Raw genomic sequence first — 15,143 nt, forward strand, 5'->3', positions numbered from 1 at the left:
TTATTGTTCCAAGTAAAAACATACTTATAAACAAATGGTGAACTTAATGCTATAAGCATTCTCTCCCAGCTAACCATTAGGAGAAACAGAGAAAAGTTGTGCGGCGCAAAAATATCAAACATAATAACAACATTTAGCTAATCATTATTATGATGTGCTATAAATATTTAATTTTAAGACTAAATTAGGTTTATCTTTGTTAAAAATAAAACAATTCATTGATAATATTATGTAACATTTTATTCTGTATCTAATTATATCTGTTTATAATTTGATCAGTTCCAACCAATGAAATATGCTCAATCTATACTAATATAATATCACTGAAAAGGTAGATACCCATTATTTGTTTGCCAAATATAAGTTAATCTCAAGATTATCCAGTGGGACATCAAAAATATATTTACACTTTGATAACCCAATTAAAGAGGAAGGCTGCTTTACTGGCTCTTTCAAATTATACCTACACGAAAGGTCTTAAAAAATAGGTATTTTAAACCTTTCAAAATGAGGAAGTTTCTTTATTAAGGCAAAGATAAACTGTACTTTTTACCTGTTATATTGGAGACGACTACGAAACTTGACATTTAGAAAACACACTGAATAAACTGAGATTACTTTGCCATCCAAAATCACAAAGCATAAGTTATCCATACAAATATTATAATGTAAAAGTGTTTCTTTATCCTTCTTTCACGTCAAATGGAGCATTGTTGAGTGATTGTTGAGGAGATTGTTGGTGAGTGACAAAGCTAACATTATGCTGTACACTAATAGTTTATCATTTCTGTCCTTTTCTCTTGAAAGACGACTGTCTCTCCAGGTGGAAAGCTGATATCTTCTCAGTGAAGCTGCTTGGAGTGCCCGGGCATGGAGTAGATTCGGATGCTTCTTGTGGTGCACTGAAATATAAGCAATTTTATTATGTTTTGACAGATTTTTTTATTGATGAAACAAGCACTTAATCTTTTACTACTAAGTATATTTAAAAAGAAGGGGATTTTCCTGAAAGAAAGAAAGAAAGAAAGAAAACATTTATTTGCCAAAAACATGAGTACAAATGGTCAAAATGAATTAGACCTACACGTTTTACCGAATATAGGTATGCAAATATAATTAAATAAAGAGGAGCATGCTATCCACTACAAATCCAAAACAAACTATAATGAACTATAATGTACTATACTAGCCCTAAATTCTATCCGAGTCTATCATTAAAGAAATCATTTAAAGTATAATAACATTTATCAGTTAATAAAGACTTGAGGTGCTTTTTAAATAGATTTAAATTTAAGCTTTTATATTGATTTGGAATTTTGTTGTAAATTTTCGGTGCCATACATACTATGCTATTACCGAGTAAAGCAGTTTTTGATGGGTGCATGCATAATCGATAGATATCTCGATGATTCCTCAATACAACATCAGCTAGACGAGGGAATAAATGAGCATTGGTTTTCACAAATGTTGCTACCTCAAGTATGTAAAGTGACGGAAGTGTAAGAATTTTGTGTTCTTTAAAAAACGGCTGACAACTATCAGTGCTTTGTAGTCTAAACATTGCGCGAATACAGCGTTTTTGCATTTTAAAAGCTATATCCTTATCCGTCGAATTGCCCCAAAAAATTATTCCATATCTAAGTATTGATTCCACTAAACCATGATAAGCTGTAAGAAGCGCTTTTATGTTTAATTCATTTGAGAGTTTAAATAGTACAAACGCCGAACTACTAAGTCTTTTATTAAGACCATCTATATGGGGTTTCCAGTTTAATTTAGAATCTATAGTTAGCCCTAGAAATTTTGTTGAATCAACTTCTTTCAACACATGGCCTTGATATTCTATTTTATAATTTTCCGTATCAAGCGGTCTTTGACTAAAATGCATTATATTGGTTTTGTCAAGATTTATCTTTAAATTATTATTATCAAGCCATTCAATTATGGATGTTAAAGTTGCATTAATATCTAATTGATAAATATTTACATCATTACATTTTATTGTTACCGTGCTATCGTCCGCAAATAAAGTCATATTATGTTTGGTAGTGTTTGGAAGATCATTAATATATATTATGAAAAGAAGGGGCCCAAGCACACTACCTTGTGGAACACCATATAATACAGAACGTTCAGTTGATAAGTAATGTTGTTCCGATTGTGTTTTAGGATTGAATTTTGAAATTTCTGTTAACTGTTTACGATTAGATAAATATGATTTTATTAAATTTAACACATTACCCCTAATTCCGTACGCTTCTAACTTGTGTAATAGTATGTCATGTTGAACATAGTCAAAAGCTTGTGTCATATCACAATATATAGAGCATATGGGTTTTCTGATGTTAACTTCAGTTAATACAATTTTCAAAAAATCATAGATGGCCATATTTATATTTTTATTACGACGAAACCCCTTTTGTTCATTACACAAATTTTTTTTATCTTCAAAATAGACGTTTAATTGGTTGGAAAAATGTTTTTCATAAACCTTTGAAAATATAGAATTTAAAGCTATAGGTCGATAATATTGCATTAGTTCTTTGTTATTTTTTTTTAATAAAGGTTTAATTATGGTAGTTTTTAAGTCTTGAGGGAAAACACCAGCTTCTATACTAAGGTTTATTAAGTGACTAACATGATGACATATATGTTCATTTACAGCTTTGAGTATTTTGGTTGAAACACCATCATACCCAACACTATCCGTATTTTTAAGTTCTTTTATAATTTTATAAACTTCCTCTGGTGAGCATGGTGCCATAAACATTGAATGTTGTCTATGGGTAATAGCAGACATGGTATTGGCTCGACTTCTTTTTTCTGGTTTGATTTTGTCAATGAAATAATTATTAAATGAATTAGCTATTTCCTCTGGATTTGTAATATAGTGATTATCAACTTTAATTCGACTTATTGTTTCTTTTGGTATGTTTAGTCTAGCTTGATTTATAATTTGCCATGTGGTTTTTGATTTGTTCTCGGACGTCATTATCTTATAATTATTTTGACTTAATTTTGTCAATTTAATAATTTTTTTAAACTGTTTCGTGTATCTTTTGTAATTTATTTTATTATTAAGAGTAGGCTTTGTTCTAAACTTCCACAAAAGACTTCTTTTCTTTTTACTACAATTTCTTAATCCTTTGGAAATCCAAGATTGTTTTCTATAGACATTGACTATAATCCGTTTTTTAGGAAAACATAAATCATAAAATAATATAAAAACTTCTGCAAAACTGTGATACGCAATATTGGGGTCCACCGTATTATATATTTCCGAAAAACTTAAGCGTTTTATACAGTCTATAAATTTATTAATATTTTCGACACTGTAATCTCGCACTGTTCTACGCCAAAACTTAAATCTTACAGTTTTTATAATAGGCAATTTAATAAGCTGAGCTGTGTGATATGACAGACCGAAATCTAACACTTCCGTTATACAATTCTTTTTGAAATTATGAGCAAAATTATCAATACATGTCTGGCTTACTGGTCTAGTGGCTTGTTTCAATGCTAATTTTAAATCATAACTATTTAATATACATTCAAATTCATTTTTTTCCTTAGTATTTTTCAGATTATCAATATTAAAGTCACCAGCAATTATTAATTGTTTTTGACTACATTTCGATATACCGTTTAAGACTTGTTCCAACTTTTGGAAAAAATCATATATATTTTTATAATCTGGCACCCTATATACACAAAGAATATTAAGTTTATAATCAATTAACTCAACCGCACAGCACTCGAATGTACTAGGAACACAATATTTTCTAACATTTATTTCTCTCCACTTATGCTCTTTCTTCACTACAATACACGCTCCTCCTCGTTTGGAATTATTTCTACCGTAACAAGCAGCTAAATTATAATTATGTAAGTTTAGGAAGGTCTTGTATCCAGTCTCCATGAAATGTTCAGTTATGCAAATGATGTCTACGTCTATTTTCTTATCAATGAGTTCTTGTAAAATAATGCAAAGCTCATCAGATTTATTTAATAACCCTGCAATGTTTTGATGTAAAATGTACAAAGCCTTAGTCTCGAAAAAATGAAGAATCCTCTTCTGGAGTATTATTTTCTAGTTGATTATTATTGTAATCTATATCTTTAATAAGATTTTTAATATCATTAAATATTATGCGCATTCCATTATTAGTTACAATTCCTGTTCGTAACAGGAATGTTGAATAATCGTAACCTATATTTTTATTTGAATCTAATATATAAGCATATCCATGACTATGTATCAACTAAGATCCTGGATCAACTAATTTTGTTGCATGTGGTAATAGAGGTCTATCTAGATATAAATTATTTTTCATAATATCCACCTCTGAAGCTCACTGGCGCTGCGGAAGGGCGTGTCCACAGTCTCTGTTACATCTAGTTTCTGCTGATCTATCACATACTTCTGCTTTCTGGCGTCATATCTGAAAGTACCAATGTCAAATTATTCAGAAAACATCTTAACTACTATAATGTTATCCTTAAAGATATTCGAAACTATCCAGTTATGTAAGAAGTTTCATTTTTATTCTCGCGTGTTCTTGGCTGGTAAAAACAACTAATACTTACTTATATCTTATTGGTCTAAGAAAAGGCAAAGGAGCTGAAGGTCTAATGTAAATCCATTGTAAATCCTCATCCTACATAATGTGCGACGACAATATTTAAATATAATTATGGTCAAAGAAGCAAATATAAACAATTTAAATGACGGAGATAAAGATTATTGAGAAGAAGAAATAGAAGAACGCTTAAATTTAACGCTTAAGAAAGAAGGCTTAAATTTTAAGAACTGACAAAAACAATATATTATAGCAGAAGATAGTTTGAAATCACATCAAATCAAAAACCCTTATTCAACTAAGGATGATACATCACTTAAGTGAAAAAAAAAATTTATAACTAAGTCTACTGCAAACTTCCAAAGTGCAGGTGAAGAAGACGGCGGTGAAGAAGCGGCGCAACAAAACTCACCGCAGCAGAGGATATAGTAGAAGGTACAACTTACTTAACAACAGGCACAAAGCGCTGGCCCCACATCACCTCCCGTGGCAGATAGGACGTCTGGCTCTGGGTGAAGGTGCCCATTGATGCTGAAGCGCCCTTCAAGCTGAGCGTTATTTCGTAGCTGAAAACGATAGGTTAAACTTTGTAGACATATTTGTCTTCTATGTGGTTAGAACACTCTCAAAACGACTTTGGCATTCTATTGTAGTTAAATGAATTATCAACTAAGGAGTACCTATACATCTACTATTATTTAATGGAGCAAGAATTGATATTTCACAATGAAAGTCATGATTGATCTGAAAAGAGACGAGCCTCGAATAGACACCTATCTTCCGTCTAATACCGACTCCACAATATCGGCAAACAGTTCGCACAACTTGGCGTCTTCGACGTACATTTCTGGTTTTTTCTTGAAGTTAAAGCCACACATAAAAATTATAAGTAATATACATTCATTCGCATCGGCATAGTGTGGAGTCCATATTACGCAAATCTTGACCACTTCTGACAACTTCCGACAGATTAATATCTCGGAATTGTCATAACAAACCATGATATTCATATGAGGATAGTTGAAGTACCTATCAACTTTTTCAGTTTAATACTCACTTAGTATTGACTATGTGGTCAGGAGTATAGCCAAAGAGCGGACTATTTTCGTCGATGACGTGTACAAGTGTTACAGGCCACAAGAGGAACTGCTGCTGTTGGAGCTCCAAGGTTTGGGCGAAGAACCGAAGGGTCTCGCCTTCCTTTGTTCTGTGGAGACAGAGAAGAGAGAGAGAGAGTAAGAGAATGCCTTCTTTATAACCTTCTAAAGGCCTAAGTAGTTCTGAATCTTACTAATATTAAAATTTGTGAGATGTGAAGATGTATGTATGTAAGTAGTTATGTACCTATGTATGTATGTTTGATATTCTTTCACGCAAATTGGTACACGAAATTTGGTACACGGGTAGAATATTACCTGGAATAACACATAAGATACTTTTATCCCGAAATTTCCACGGGAGCGAAGTCCCGGGCGCTGCTAGTGAACTATAATTGTTTTGATAATTGTAGGCAACGCATCAGACTTTTGTCGGATTGCTTCCAGCCCAGCTGTCATCAGGCAATCCACGTGGATTGCTATAAACAATTGAGTAAAAAAAGATCAACCTGTGTGTGTTGACGAAGTGTGCGCTGAATTCCGAGCTGATGATGTGGTCGTAGTTGAGGTCCCAAGCTCGCATCATGAGGCAAAGCCGTCCGTCTCGCATGCTGATCTGAAATAATCAACAGTATACTAAGCCCTAACCTCGTGTTTCTACCCTTATGGAGCAGTCCATATTCTCCGGTAGCGTATCATACGAGGCGACCAAAATATAAAGGCTAAGGTAAAAAATAGCTTATTAAATTTTAGAAAATCATAAAATGTATTTGCTTAATTATATGCTAGTTACGTACTTTTATCTCTTTTTGTAAATATCGTACTGGTAATGGTCTTTGAATTAGTCAGTGCGCCTGTTTGTTTTGTAATCGCAAATACACAGATAGGCATATTTGCAGATGTATTGGTACAGTTTCTTCGTTTTGATACCTTCATAATTATCTTTTGCACAAAAGTTTACTTCACTTATATAAGCTATAAGAATATAATCGAATCAGAAATTATTTATTTATATTTATGTGTATGCATAATGAACTGAATGAACTTGAACAAACGCTGTAGTGGTTAAAACGCCGCCTGTGAACTAAGTTCCCAAGTATGAATCTATTGTGTCACATGAGTCAGATTGGTATACAGCAATCTGGCTCAATCTTTCATCGCCTACCACTTTATCAGGAAAACATCGTGAGGAAACCTGCACTCCAGTTAATGTTATCATTATGTCAAATGGAATAGTCAATGGCAAACCACTTCATTATTGCCAAGAAAGTCACCTAGTTCCCTACTTTTATGCATACAATTTTATGTCATAATTTAACAATTTAACATGGCATACTTTTACTTATCATACCTAATAATAGTTACGCACATATACGCGCATAAAAATTTTTAGGCATAATGGCGGCTTATGGGTGGCCCCAGGGCCACACCACCGCACCCTAACCTATTGCTACACTATAGCTTTATGCAAATCAAAATTATGGTAAAATACATTAGTCTAAACTATAATTATGCTTATTGAAAAGTATGCCAAAAAACAAGTGAGTATGTCAAAATATTATTATGTCAAAAAAAATATGCCTAACTCGTTATGCTAAATTAAATTAGAATAAAAAAAAATGGTTGCCTGTAAAGTCGGTTTTACGGGCGAAGATTTTACGTGACAACGTCTTTTTACGCGCGCGGCAGACCGATCATAGTTGAGTGGGAGAGAGACGCAAGGCATTCGGCGGGCCTCTCTCTCGTTCGGTGACTCATCGTAACGTTACCGGGCGTTACACTTTTTCATAAGTGACTCCCAGCCGCAACCTAATTTAAGACGTTGTCACGTCAAAAAATATGTGAAAAAAAGGGATCCCGTTTCACCTACGTAATAATCACGATCCTCGGCCATGAGGAATACGGAATCTACTGAACTTACAACTGCATTCTTGCTGAACCCAACGCCATCTCGTGACAGCTTCTCAGGTCTCGTCAGCTTGGCGTACACTACGCAAGTCAACACCCCAGATAAGCCTGTGCCCAGAATCAGCTGGAATATACAAGGGATTTAATTAGTGGCGTGTGGTTAGATAGTTTAATAATTTCCGTGGTTGTCGTACGAGACGACTAAGAAATGGCTCTCGTAGATAGGCAAAAATAGTATTTCCTAATGGATTGACATAGGGCAGACAGCCAGTTGTAATATAGGAAAGAGGTATTCCTCGAAGCGCACTTGTTTTGAGCGCACCCGTCGAAATTGTTATTCGAACCGCACCAAATGAGTGCGCAAATACTAAAAATATTAAAAATTCATTCTTCGAAATGAACCTACGTTTAAATATAGGGAAGAGCATGAAGTAATCGTTTAAATTAGTAGTAAGTACATATATTTATATATTATTAATAATTCAACGATGTTTTAAATCGATAGTGTGATATGTTTGATCTGAATACCTTTCTAATATTGCAAGAACAATTCCCTCACTAAAAATCATCATCAATCACAAAAATATCGATGTATTTATATCATGGCTCTTCCTTATTTTAGTTTTAAGCGCTTCGAAGAACGAAATTTCAATATTTTTTGTATTACAATATGTATGTACAATATGTAAGAATAATTTTGTTGCGCTCCGACGGGTGCGCTCAAAACAAGTGCGCTTCGAGAAATACCTCCACTTTGTACCAAATTAATATAAGAAAAACGAAGACGTTTTTCTTGATTTTAATCGATATTTAGGTTTAAAGTTTAATGTTATTAAGTTGTACTATTATTCTAAATCAGAAATCAACCAAAAAAACAATTCATTTTTGTATTAACCAATTGTAATTACCTGCATTATAAACAGAAATATTGACTCTGGACATTCTTCGTCTATAGCCCGATCGCCAAATCCAATGGTCGTCTGAAAAAAATCATAATTTTTTTATACCATAGAACATAGCTTTTAAGTGTAATTGTTACAAACAAAGATGGTCCCTCTGTTGTCTTCACTACGTAGGTAGAATAGAACAAGTCGTTTCCCGCTGTCTATCTGTCCATATGTAGGTATGCTTAGATCTTCATAACTACGTAACGGATTTTGATGCGAGTTTTTAAAGTGATTTCTAACGAATGTTTTATAATATAATTGATTATCGTTTTACCCGAGCGAAGCCAGGACGTATTGTATTAAATATATTATGACAAATCACACAGATTGAGCTAGCCCCAAAGTAAGACTAAAATTCGAAACTTGTGTTACGGTATACTATATCAACGATACTATATTTTATAACAAATACATAAATAGATAAACATCCAAGACCCGGGTCAATCAGAAAAAGATTATTTCCGTCATGAGCCGACCGGGGATCGAACCCGGGACCTCTCGGTTCAGAGGCAAGCACTGTACCACTGCGCCACCGAGATCGTCATAGTGAATGAATATGTTGAATGACACACAACAACAGCAGCTGCATCCAGGGTTTACACCCCCGTGGAAATATTAAAATTAAAAGTACAATCTCAATACAATTAAGAAAATGGAGAAGGACATAGGGCAGGTAACTTTCATCCTGGTGTAACTGTTCCCGTGTGAAATATATGCGGGAGAAGCCGCGGGTAAAAGCTAGTACATTGGTAGGTACAGCTTTCCTATCGTAATTTGAACGTGCTTCAACGAATGAAACTTCAGTTTGATATTATTGAGCGAATTTAACCAATTGCAGATAAAGAGGAAGTGTCTCTAATTCGATTTTCGTTTACATCTGTCGTGCGTTGTGCAATCATTCACTTGAAAATCTGACAGTAACTGCGGCGATTTCAAAATTTTTACGATACTTTTTAACGCTGACTCGGGGCTTCACGATGTCACAGCCCCGAGCGCAAGTAATGCTCGCATACTGTGTTGCTAGTAAATTGCATTCGCATGCCAGACTCAGTAATGAAATAATGACTTAATTCGCATCAAATTTGAGATTTGATGCGAATTAAGTCAATTTTCCGCTGATTATACGTAATTTACCTTTACTGAATGACAATTTAAAATACAATACGTCTCTGTTATCGTAGTTGTATTCATAATTGATTTATCGTGGTCATTAACGTGACTAGTGCTTCGATGTGTGCTTTCCGCCTTAGAATAGGACCACTCTATATCGTCGACAATCATAATCAATCCGTGTAAAAATTGAAGTAGATAACTAGGAATAAAAGTGTGATCCCGCCCTAGAATAGGACCACTCCATGTCCTCTCGTGGATGTCGTACGAGGCGACTAAGGAGCACATAGCTTTAACAGCTGATAAGCAGCAAAAGTATTCCCAAATAGAGTTGACGTCAGGCGGTCGGTTGTAAAATCATAGCTAAATCATTTCAAAGTGATTTTTTTTTATGCCAACCCTGCGGGCTTTGGGGCGTCACAGCTCCGAACGTAACTACAGAAGATGAGAGACTAGAGACGTAACTAAACTTAGGATCTCTTATAACACGTGGGTGTACATAAACGTCGCTTCGAACCATTGCTTCATGATAGAGTTAAATTTAGCCCAAAATTATGATAAACGAGATTTTGTGGGTGGAAGGCGTCAGACAGTCCAAGGATTGGTGTTATCTCGGTTAATGGAGGTTAGGAATTGCGGCATTTGACGATGATTCATCATGTTAATCAAATAGTATCGTAAAAGATTAGACACGACATTAGAAGTTAGAAAGATTGACCAGAATATAACCATGTTTATATTCTTATTGTTAATTTTCATATAAGAAGCTTCCGGTGGAGGAAAACATCGTGAGGAAACCTGCACACAGATGGACAGTTTAGTTTACTAGTGTGTATGCGACCTCCTGCCATTAGATGGCGGTAAGTAGTCGTAAAAAGGCATGTCAGGTGCCTTTAGGCGACTTGAATAAAATCTGACACCAGTGTTAGCTATAACACACTCGATATGATGATGATCTGTATAAGAAAGTATCATCATTTGTTTTAATTTTACAAATGATTCCATTATATATAGGTATGTTAAATGATTTTACAAAAGATTCAAATTTTTACTATCCATAAACGAAAGCGTGTCAAGAAAAAGTAAATTTGTCAAAGCATTTGAAGTTTCCATATAGACCTACCTAGCTTTTTACCGGTCATCGTGCCTCATCGTAATTTGTAACAACATACATAGACACATACAAACTTTCTCATTTATAATATTAGTATGTTAGTCAACGTAAAACGTAAAACTTTACCTGCGCTTCGACAGATGCTAAAAATATGGTGACAAAATCTTTTCCGCCCGTGACGCAGGTCCTCTTGGGAGGGTTGGGCTCGAAGTCATAGTGGGCCAGCGCCGTGATGTACCAGAACACAGCGAAGACCAGCCATATAGCGAAGTGGACGACCACAGTCCCCATCACTATCCAACGCCAACGAAGGTTGATCTGTTGAAACATGTTCATTAGACTGTATACTGTGGCAATGGTCACACAACTTGGGATGTCGTCGTGCGAAGTAAAGATGAAAAAGTAGGAGATCTAGGACCCTGATTGATTTGATTGGTGATTTAAAGATAATGAAGAAAGAAGAGAGAGAAAATAAGATTACCAAAGTATGGAACGTGTCATTGAGAAGCCGGATCCTCTCGTACGGCACGTTGGAGATCATCGCCACGTTCTCCAGACCAGCCTTGGAGACGAGCCGCTTGGGGTAGTCCGCGTATCCTCCGCGACGCATATGGATGGGCTTGCTGGAGCTGCAACTTTATAAATAACTGTACTAGATGTTCTGTATAAAGACGAAAAAGAAATCAGTAAAAGATATACTTTTGCGTTTATATCCTTACATTATTATAAAATAAAGTGCCACTGCCGCATCTGTCTGATCATCTGATATTTTCATGCGGTTTTCATCAATAGATAGTGCGATTCTTGGCGAAGGTGTACAATTTATTAAGTTTTTACCCGAGCGAAGCCGGGCCGGACGGCTAGTATATCGATAAGAAACAATATATAAACTTTAGCTAAATACATACACAAACGGTCAGACAACGAAGTTCCGTTTTTTTTTGAGCTATGGAACCCTAAAAATATAGTTACATGTGAATATGCATACATTATAGCTTTCACAAAATCTAATTCCAACTTTCATAGTTGTTTAGGAATTATTCGTAGAAGTCGGCCTTCAGGCCACACGCTACATAGACCAATTTAGACTAGATATCTACCAGAATCACAGCTATGGCAATAGTCGAAACAATATGTTAAATACCTTTATAAACAACGTTATTCATACTCTGTTTATTGAGCAATTAGCAAGTTATTGATTCACTAATCTTACTTCTAAAAAAATATTTTTAGACTTTGCAGAACACGACTTTGTGTTCGTTTCGTTCCTTTTGTACTAGAATTTAAAGATTATTACAACATAGCCAGTCAATTTCTCATCAAACCAGATTTCATCATTAGCAATGATAAAAATATTATTCTTCTATGCTGTTAGCGACGTCTCAGCTCTGAAACTCTTCATATCAGTGGCATATCGATATATGCTTAATTGTAAGAATTCTTGTAATTATTAAATTATGTTTTAACTAACAAAGACATAGTTACTTACTAAATTGGAATCTGCTTCTTCTCCAAGTTCATTGGTTTCGTTTTCATCTCTTGCTCTTTTCTCGGTAAACTCAAACTCGTATCACTCTGAGTGATCACAATCTTCGGCAGTTGTTCCGACAGTCTTCTCAACCTTTCTGACTTCAGCTCTGGCAGTGACGTCACACTGTTCATACTTATAGCATTTCCTATCTCGTTTTCTATCTTAAAATTTACGTTTTGTTCTTTAAACATTTCATTTCTGATATCATTTAACACTTTAGGTTTCAACGGTTCAATTTCTTCTTCGTGACCCAAAGATTCATGGCTTGAATCTCCTGTTCCACTTATATAATAATCCGGTTTATGACTCTCGCTAAGTGTTTTACCTTCTTCACCATTTACTTTGACAATAAATTCAGAATCGGATTCTTCTTTAGGTATTTCTATAATAGCCACACCTCTATTATCGTCCTTAATAGTTTCATAATCTGGTTCTTCCAAAATTGTGTCGGTAATTACTTCATGTCTATAATTATCAAACTCTTTATTCAATACTTCGTATACTGCATCTTCTTCATTGATGAATGCTGCTTTCTCGTCTACATTTGGTATTACATTTTCGAGATAGTGCAAACATTCATCATATATTTCGTTTAGCTGTTCATATTCATTGTTTAGGTTAGTACTATCCATTTCTAATACCTTTTAATTGCAATTAACTCAATCAAACGTAACATAGGCTATTGTACAAAGTAACATGTGATGACTATTCCTTTGCGGCGTAGATAGAACCTCAACAATTATGTTAAAAACTTTTGCACCAATTCACTGATTTTATACAATATACGTAGATATAATAAAATCTTTCCCTAATCACAATAAAGAACTTACTTTTGCACAACATAATTTATATTATTTTAACAACATTGCGAGTTTTCTCAAAAAAAAAATACTTAGCCAAAATATTATATAGTATTACATAAATTTCGTTTTCACTATTTACTAGTGTAGTTCCTCACTATTTCACATCACCACAGATTTTTTCACATTGTAACGAAGCCTAAAGAAAATTCTGTGTTTGTCACCAACTTCTTCCAAGATTTCCCCGACTATGTATACCCAGCCTGTCATTTGATGAATACGTTTCTTATCAGATGGCACTGTTATCTTGTTATCAGTGCTAATTGTGAGCGTGGAGAGCGCGCACTAAACTCGAGATCCTACTGCGACCTTGTTTGACTCTGCTTGTGGGTCATTCTGCTCCCTACAAAATACTTAGTAATATATTTTTATTAATATAATATTATTATATTTTATACTTATTTATTCCCAACATGGGTATTGGGAATAAATAAGTATAATAAAGCATGTTTCTAACAATCTGTTTTTTTATCATTTATTATACACAAATACTTAAATCAACAGTTAAAGCTCCACCGGTAAAGGTTAGGTTAGGTTACGCATATTATATTTGTAAATTTCAAAATTTATTTTCAAGTAGGTACCTATGCATACCTACTTAGCTTTAATAAAACCTAAAAGCATTAGCAATATTGCTAATGTTGTCATATTTTATACAACTCACCCGAACACACCCGACATGACTTTTTACACAAATTTAAATAAATAAATATTTATATAATAATCACATCTACATATTATAATTATGAATTAAACCCCGTATATATAATTTCACAAAATATTTATTATTAAACACGCCAAAATTAAAATCAAATCAAAATGAAAATTCAGATGTTAGGCCTTCACAGGCACTTTTTCACGTCATATTCTAAATTAAATGATATTTATCGAATGATATTTATAACGACCACTACTGAGAAAAAATGCCGAAAGAAAATCATTCAAACAGTGTTGATCCCCATCCATAACAGAATATACCTCTCATGATGATCACAATTTGAATTCAGCATTGCAGGTTTCATGAGTTACATAAAGATATTACGTCGAGTGTAACGTGACAGATATAGGTATTATAATATATTACTTATACAAATGTTCACATATGCATAGTGACTTATATCTGTAAGTCTTTGTTTCTTTCAAAATCATCACTTATTCAGAACTAAATCAAATAATATTTATCAAATCTGCAACTCGTTACTGACATGGTGAAACGGCCACTGCTGAGAAGAAATGCTGAAAGAAACTCATTTAAACATTGTTGGTCCCATATCATATTCCGACTGATTTGTTAGTTTGTATAGAACAACTGAAAGAATTCAGAATTTCAGAATCTAAAACACTCTTATCTTTATATGTTTCCTTTGTATACAATGCTGTGACGCCGCGGTCCCCGGGCCTGGCGTAAAAAATGAAACTTAAAATTTTGTTGTGAGTTTAAAACTGTCCGCCAGCCTGATTTCAACCTCCTTGGCAATGTTATTGCTACCTATCAATTGCCAAGGTTATATGGTTAAGTATATTTTGTGCTCAGAATATAGAACATTTATGTTGTGCAAATTTCCCCTATTGGAAGAATAAATTATTATCTTTGTGTTTTTTCTCTTCAAAGAAGCAATATGATATTCATAAATGCATTATTATTACATTCTTCAGTTACTGTACACTGCACTGTACTGTGGTTGTATAAATATTTAACTAGTTAAATGAAACCTGAAGATCTTTGGGTGTTATTTTTGGAAGTTCTATTGCTATTGAAACCAATTTATAAAAGTTAATTTATGTGTAATTGAATGTTTCGACATCTGGCGTTTGAATTGAACGATAGAATCCTTCATCTACGAACGATTCGCGGACAGAATGTCTCCTCTATTCTGTCGGCGAATCGTTCGTAGACGAAGCAATTGTCGGAGAATTCTGTTGTACCGACCAAATGTCTCTAACGAATAAAACATACAAGTATTGTATGTACCTATTAATTTTTTCATTTTTATGA

General features: G+C 34.1%; 1 protein-coding gene across 2 annotated transcripts; it reads right to left on the bottom strand.

Moving 5' to 3' along the window:
• Window positions 1-218: 218 nt before the first annotated feature.
• On the bottom strand, window positions 219-13,433 carry LOC128680838 (ATP-sensitive inward rectifier potassium channel 1-like). 2 transcript variants are annotated; one of them, XM_053764280.2, is made up of 10 exons: window positions 12,246-13,433; window positions 11,238-11,385; window positions 10,883-11,074; window positions 8,494-8,565; window positions 7,599-7,709; window positions 6,187-6,293; window positions 5,638-5,787; window positions 5,027-5,146; window positions 4,344-4,442; window positions 219-902 (listed from the first exon to the last, which is right to left on the bottom strand). In XM_053764280.2, the coding sequence occupies exons 1-10, from the start codon at window positions 12,917-12,919 to the stop codon at window positions 782-784; spliced, it is 1,794 nt and encodes a 597-aa protein (XP_053620255.1). In that variant the 5' UTR covers window positions 12,920-13,433; the 3' UTR covers window positions 219-781. The 2 variants fall into 2 exon arrangements, with proteins under 2 accessions (XP_053620255.1, XP_053620254.1); XM_053764279.2 differs by having other exon boundaries at window positions 11,238-11,391; window positions 12,246-13,432.
• Between the last annotated feature and the right edge of the window lie 1,710 nt (window positions 13,434-15,143).

This window comes from Plodia interpunctella, chromosome 25 (genome assembly GCF_027563975.2).
Source record: "Plodia interpunctella isolate USDA-ARS_2022_Savannah chromosome 25, ilPloInte3.2, whole genome shotgun sequence".
Classification (NCBI taxonomy): domain Eukaryota; kingdom Metazoa; phylum Arthropoda; class Insecta; order Lepidoptera; family Pyralidae; genus Plodia; species Plodia interpunctella.